Source organism: Penaeus chinensis, chromosome 27, assembly GCF_019202785.1.
Source record: "Penaeus chinensis breed Huanghai No. 1 chromosome 27, ASM1920278v2, whole genome shotgun sequence".
Classification (NCBI taxonomy): domain Eukaryota; kingdom Metazoa; phylum Arthropoda; class Malacostraca; order Decapoda; family Penaeidae; genus Penaeus; species Penaeus chinensis.
The window spans coordinates 27,668,867-27,676,366 of NC_061845.1; the positions used below are offsets into that span (position 1 = coordinate 27,668,867).

General features: G+C 38.7%; 1 protein-coding gene across 1 annotated transcript in view; it reads left to right on the forward strand.

The window, feature by feature from the left end:
• Positions 1 to 7,500, forward strand: part of LOC125039650 — a 13,006-nt gene that overhangs the window by 3,652 nt on the left and 1,854 nt on the right. The window contains exons 2-6 of the mRNA XM_047633818.1: positions 1,708 to 1,873; positions 2,566 to 2,865; positions 3,379 to 3,500; positions 4,223 to 4,367; positions 5,635 to 5,787. Of these exons, the coding sequence (XP_047489774.1) occupies positions 1,787 to 1,873; positions 2,566 to 2,865; positions 3,379 to 3,500; positions 4,223 to 4,367; positions 5,635 to 5,787 (807 nt within the window). The 5' untranslated portion in view covers positions 1,708 to 1,786. The remainder of the gene's footprint in view (positions 1 to 1,707; positions 1,874 to 2,565; positions 2,866 to 3,378; positions 3,501 to 4,222; positions 4,368 to 5,634; positions 5,788 to 7,500) is intronic.

Sequence of the window (7,500 nt, forward strand, 5' to 3'; positions counted from 1 at the left end):
CAATAACAACATTAACAACACTAAGAACGAAAGAAAATGGAAAGAGAGAAGGATTATTAAAGGACCTGAAGTTGTAGAAGAATTCTTGGAAAAAAAAATCATGTGCATGTGAAGACAAGAGGAACATGGCTATGAATCACCGACTAAAAGTAGAATAAAACCTTTTGATGCTTGAGTCTTGAATATGGTTCGTGTGGTCAGCATGAAAGAGGAACTTGTGTGAGTGGTCAGAGTGCTTGCATAACGCCGGGTGTGGTGTAGGTGTGGTGTAGGCATTAGGTGTTGAATAGTGCAGTCTCATCATATTGGAATCTGTGTCGCATTCTGTTTATCTTTCTTTCTTTCTTTCTTCCTTTTTTGTTCCCTTTTCTCTGTCGTTGTCTTTGTCTCTGTCTGTTTCCCTCCCTCTTCTTCTTCTTCTTCTCTCTCTCTCTCTCTCTCTCTCTCTCTCTCTCTCTCTCTCCCTCTCTCTCTCTCTCTCTCTCTCTCTCTCTCTCTCTCTCTCTCTCTCTCCCTCTCTCTTTCTCTCTCTTCTTCTTCTTCTTCTTCTTCTTCTTCTTCTTCTTCTTCTTCTTCTCCTCCTTCCCTCCCTCCTTCTATCTCTCTCTCCCTCCTTTACTATATTTCACCTGCATGCTACCCTTCTTCAATAAACGCAACATTTTCAACACTCAACCGTTCTTTCACTTCTGACTGCAATTTCCCCCAATTAATGTTACTCAGGCGAGTCTCTCTGCCTGTGACTGAAAGGGGGCCTCACTCACTGATACCGAGAGGGGTCCTTTGAACATAACGGGAAAGGGGTCCTCGCTGTGTATTATTTTAAAGGGAAACTACCACTCTGCTACTGAGGTTTTACTACGTACTATTCAGAAGGACGTGACTTTCAGGGGGACCTTTAAAAAATACGGTGTTGTGTGTGTGGAAGTTGTGTTTGGTGAAGTTCGACGAGGGAAGTTTCTCAGTTACGAAATTTTGAAATTTGGCATTTTTCCCCCGGATTTTTATATCTCCTGTGAATTCACCATGACCAAAAATACAGCAGTTTCTCTATGACAAAAAAAAAAAAAAAAAAAAAAAAAACAGAAAACAAATATCTATTCATTCCTCTCCGTCCTCATCACTAAGGACAACAAATACCTTCACCTAACACTTAGTACTTACCATACCCTCATGTGGAATTCATGTCGAACATATTGTAAGTAGAATAAACAATGGGAAAGTATAAGTGCATATTCATGTGTTTTCTTGCACTTCTATTTTCTACCATGCCTCGAGATGTATACCTCTGCCAAGCACCTGGTACCTACCATACCATGAATTTTAACGGGATAACTTCACCTAGCACCTAGTACCCATCATACCACATGTAACTTCACTCGTAGAAAAAAAAGTATGAATAAGAATGAATATCTTCACAATAGAGGAAATAAAACAGACCGGATTCTATCACATCTTGCATTTCTGACGAGGATATACATTTCTATACTACATACACACATGTATTTCCAACGAACATATACATTTTTATACAACAGACACAAAAATGCATTTCCGACGAAGACAAATCGAAACAACAACATCCCTCCTCTGAAGATATTCATTCTTATTCATCCCTTTTCCTCATCTTACTCAACGACCACGATAGACCTACCACACATTACCCTCGAAATTCGCACCTCCTCCTCGACCTCTCCCCTACTTCAGAGCCTTCGAGAGCGAAGGAAAGGAAGTCACAGAAGCGGTCATCTCATCCTTCAAGATAGCGCGTCGTAACAGCCAGAAGATGTTCGGAAGGCTGAGGTCGACCTCGGACGCCCCCCCCGTGACCATGTCTTCTTCCTATTCGAAGAAGGAGGAAGCGAGTAGGAAGGTTGGTGATGTGGTGTTATGTCGGGATGTGGGGTTGACTTGTGTTGGATGTGGTGTTATGTTGGAAGTGGTGTTATGTTAATGTGGTGTTAAGTTATGTTGGATGTGGTGTTATGTTAATTTGTGGTGTTATGTTGGTGTGGGGTTAACTTATGTCGGGGTGTGGTGTTAGGTTGGTGTTAAGTTATGTTCGGATGTGGTGTTGCGGTGTAACGTTGTGTTGTGATGTGTTGTTATGTCGTGATGTGTTAGGAATGTTGGTGATGCGCTATGCTTGGGATGTGGTGTGAATGTGTTTATGTTGTTATGTTGGGATGTGCTACGTTCGTATGTGTTATTAGGGAAGTTTGAGCTATGTAGGTTTGCGAAGCGTTATGCTGGCTATGTTGTGGGGAAGATTTTCTGTTCGTTATGTTGTTAATGTTGATGATTTTTTTTATGTTGCGATATAAGGGTAGGATGCTTTGTGTTTTGTCATATTTATTTAAATGTGATATTATCAAACATTTCAATTCTCATCTGATTTTTATACTAAGAATTACCACCTATCTGACGATCTAGCATTCTCATTGAAATAATAATGATAAAAAAAAAAACACTCCTTGAAGAATAAAAAATATTTATCTCAATTATCTTAATCACACGATCCCCAATTTATATGATATTTAACTGAAAATCCTCCCGCGCTTCTAGGTGTCCACAAACTCAGTCACTGCCTCGTGTCATTCGTCATCGTCATCGTCATCTTCCACCTCCTCCTCCTCCTCCTCCACCAAACACCACCACCACCACCACCACCACAGTCATCCTCAACAGCAAGCAATGGATGACTTGCTGTCTTGCCCCGTGTGCTTGGAGGAGTATCAGGTGGACAGCTCTGGCACCCGAGAGCCACTTTTCCTGCAGTGCCATCACAGTATCTGCCGCGTGTGTCTTCCGAGGCTTGTGAAGTCGTATTCAGGACAACAGAGCAGGTTTTCCAGTAAAGATAGTGTGAGTTTTCAAAATTTGGTTTCTATATTTTTTATTTGGTTTCTATATGTTTTCCAGCAACGATAGGGTGAGTTTTCTAAAAAAAAATTCTAGTGGTCAAATATTTTTGTTTCTGTGATTTTTATTTATTCATCTATCTTATTTTATGTTATATTGTTATTATTATTATTATTATTTTTTTATGATTTTCGTTTCTGTACTACTACTTCTGGTTGTACTTTTTCATTGTATTTCTTTGCCGTTGGTAAGTTACTTTCTTTCTATATCCTCTGTATGGCCATTACCTATGAATCACATCTTCTTGAAAAAAAAAAAAAAAAAAAAAATCGTACTTACCATAACCATCGAATAACTCTTATCAGTGTTCACATTCAATTATTATTCAGTTGCAAATATCACAACATTTCGTCAATAATGGACTCTAACACAACCAATGCCTTCCAGTACCTATCCCATCATGCACGCCTTACCAGCTGATTCCCATTGTTAATCGGTCTCTCTTGTGTCACAAAGGCTGAAGTGCCATGCCCCGAGTGCCGCATGGTGACTGTCGTGCCCCCTGGTGGCCTCACGCAGAACTTTTATCTTGTGAGTCTGATTGAAACGCGTAAGAAGAAGGCAAAGGAGCAAGAGAGGTGAGGAGGAAGAGGAGAGAGGGAGAGAGGGAGAGGGGGAGGGGTGGAGGGAGGGAGGGAGGGAGGGAGGGAGGGAGGGAGGGAGGGAGGGAGGGAGGGAGGGGGAGGGGGAGGGGGAGGGGGAGGGGGAGGGAGAGGGAGAGGGAGAGGGAGAGGGAGGGAGGGAGGGAGAGGGAGAGAGAGACAGACAGACAGACACACACACACATACACACACACACACACACACACACACACACACACACAGAGAGAGAGAGAGAGAGAGAGAGAGAGAGAGAGAGAGAGAGAGGTGAGAGGGAGAGATAGCTAGATAGACAGTAGACACAGAGAGGCGAATTGGCACCATCACCCCTATTAACCATATTATTTCATTAAAGGCTGTTATCAATGCTTTTTTTTTGTATAATAATATTATATCAGGTAAAACCAAATCACCAGCCATTGAACAAAGCAGTAAAAATAAATTAACAGTCTTATATCACTACTTGTAAATATGAATCCAATGATTTATAAAACACATACTTTACCTTCCAAAACATCATACATCCAAAAATAACTCATCCACATCCTTCTAAAACAAATCCGTTTATCCACCTTTATCCACCTGAATCTGCACAACCTTATCCACACACACAACCTCCTCCACACGCACACACACCCAACACCTATCCACATACCCCAACCTCATCCACACAAAGCTCATCCACTCATCCTTCCCACAGTCGTCTGCGAATGTGGTGTCGAGAGTGTGACAGCGTGGCTCTCGAGACTTGTTCCAACCACCAGGTCGTTTATCTGGCTGCAATCTTGGCTAATACTGTCGAGTCGTATTGTAACAACAGGAAACAGTTAACGACTGTCTTGCAGGTTAGAGGTCGTGTTGAAGTGGCTTGTTGCATTGTTGTTATTAATAATGATAATGATAATAATAATAAGAAGAATGATAATGATTATAAAAGTAATAATAATAGTAATTCAAGTATATATATGTATATATATATGTACATGTATACATATATATGTATATATATATTCTCATTATTATTGGTACTACAATAATGATTGTCGATATAAGGATAACGATATTGATAGTAATAATGATCATCATCGTCATTATAATGATAATAACAATGATCATGATAATGATTATATCAATGATTCTAATAACAATAATAGTGAACCGCATTAATGTTGACAAATGTAGAAAAGGTATGAATGAGAATGAATATCTTTACAATACAAGCGATGTATTTGACCAGTTTCGATTATATATATGAATGTATTTCTGACGAATATAGAATCGAAACCGGTCAAATACATAGATATTCATTCTCATTCATACCTTTTAAACAATAATAGTAATGCCAACAGTAATGATAATGATAATAACAATGATAAAAATAACAATAATAATAATAATAATGATAATAATGATGATGATGATGAGGATGATGATAATGATAATGATAATGATAATGATGATAATGATAATAATGATAATGATAGTGATGATGATAATGATAATAATGACCATAAAGTTAATAATAATAATACAAATAATAATAATAATAATAATAATAGTAGTAATGATAATAATGATAATAATAATAATAATACTAATGATAATAGTGATGATAATGATAACAATAATAATGATAATAACAATGACAATGATAATAATAATAATAGTGATAACAAAAATAAAAAAAATATCATAACATTGATAGCTATTGCCCGCAGCGGTAGCACGAGCAATAGCAATAGTAGTAGCACGCAATCATAACAATAAAGGCAATAGTCGTAATGATAGCAACAATAACAATCATGATAATGCTAATAATTATGATAATAATGATAATGACAATAATTATTATTATTATGATAATGATAATAATTATGATAACAATGATAATGATAGCGATACTACTAATCCTGATAATGTTGCTATTACTACTACTATTTCTAACAATAATAGTAATAACAATAAGAACGATAATAACGATAATAACAGTACTAACAATAATACTTCTACCACTACCACTAGCACCACAACCACGAATCATAACAATAACAACGATAATAATAGAAAAAAGAGATAATAACAACACTACTGATAACAATCTTCCTCTTGAAGAACCGGGCCGAGAAAAAGGGCACGGAGGCGCAGGAGGTACAGGAGGCGGTGGAGCAGCTGGACCGAGCCGCGGCGGCCCTAAGGAGGCGCTTGGTGGCGAGGCTGGACCAGGCGACGCTCGCCCAGGCCACGGCTAATTCCCTTCTGCAGGAGGTGGGTGGGAGTAGGGTGAGGGGGAGTGGGGAGAGGGGGAAGGGGGTGGGAGAGGAGGGGGTGGGAGAGTGGGTAGGGAGCTGGGGAGGAGGGGAGAAGGGGGGGAAGATGGGGAGGAAGGGAGAGCGCAGGAGGGAGGTTGGGGAAGAGGGGGGAAGAGGGGGGAGGGAAGAGGGAGGTAAGGTAGGGAAAAGGTGAGGGGAATGGGGGAAGAAGAGGTAAAGATAGATAGATAGAAAGAGAGAGAGAGAGGGAGGGAGAGAAAGAGAGAGAGAGGGAGGGAGAGGGAGAGAGAGAGAGAGAGAGAGAGAGAGAGAGAGAGAGAGAGAGAGAGAATGAGAGATAAATAAGATTAACAGGATGATTAGAGAAGAGATAGACAGATCAAGAGATAGATATAGGGATCTGACAAGAGAGAGAGAGAGAGGGGGGTGGGGGCGAATAATAATAAAATAAAATAATAACGAACAAGAATATAGGATAAAAAAAAAAAAAAGACAGTGAGTGGCAAAGGAAAATGGTTACAAAAAAGTACTTGAGAAAATTATGCAATTCACTTAGACTTACTAGCCATCTCTTTTTCTTATTTGTGTATTCACTCATTATTTCATCACAAAAACGTTAATGGTAAAAATAAAGCGAATGACAATAAGTGATAGTAGAAGATTAAAAAAAAAAGAAAAAAATTGACATATTTAGCATGATAACTTCGTCAATTCATGTCAGATTTTTTTACGAAGAAGAATACAACAGAAAGTCAAAAAGTTTTATCAACGTGCATAAATAGAAAAAAAAAAACGAAAAACAAACGTAGATAATCTCATGAATGTAGAAAATCACAAACAAAAATAAATTTAAAAGCTTTAAGAATAAAGACAATAATTAGTAAAAAGAATAATTTTAAATGATTCAATAACTAAGAAAAAAAAAAAAAAAAAACGAAGAAAAAAATAATCGCAACAAAAAGAAAACGAAAAAAGAAAAGTCCGAGATTTTTCGCGCCAAAATACAAAGAAGGCATTTCAAGTGTCGCAATTTGATCCAATTATAACAATTTTCTCCCGACGTAATACTCCAATTGGCGATAAGTTGACTTCATATTTTTGGTCGTTCTATTATTAACTCATTTACGAAAAGAGCTGAATATCATTAATAAGTTCATTGTTTGAGAAAATGGAAGTGAGGTCTCAATTCGGTTAAAAATGGGGAATGTAGTGTGAGAATGAGAGGAGTTGGAGGAGAGGAAGAAAGGGAGAAAGGGAGAAAGAGAGAGAGAGGAAGGAAGGGAGAAAAGGAAAGGGAGAGAGAGGAAGAAAGGGAGAAAGGGAAAGAGAGAGAGAGGAAGGAAGGGAGAAAAGGAAAGGGAGAGAGAGGAAGAAAGGGAGAAAAGGAAAGGGAGAGAGAGGAAGAAAGGGAGAAAAGGAAAGGGAGAGAGAGGAAGAAAGGGAGAAGGAGAGAGGGAAAAGAAGGAGATGGAGAGAGGGAGTGAAAGAAAGAGTAAAGAAGAAGGCTACATTGACAGACGGATAGACGGACAGACAGATAGACCGATTGATGGATAGACAAAGATATCGAAATATAGAGAGGTATAGATAGTTAGATAAATACACAGACACATAGAGACAGACAGACAGAAAGATAGATATATAGGAGGCAGTGTAGCTCGCCTGGATTGGAGTGTGACTCGCGACGGAGTGTTCGTATGGGTCAGGG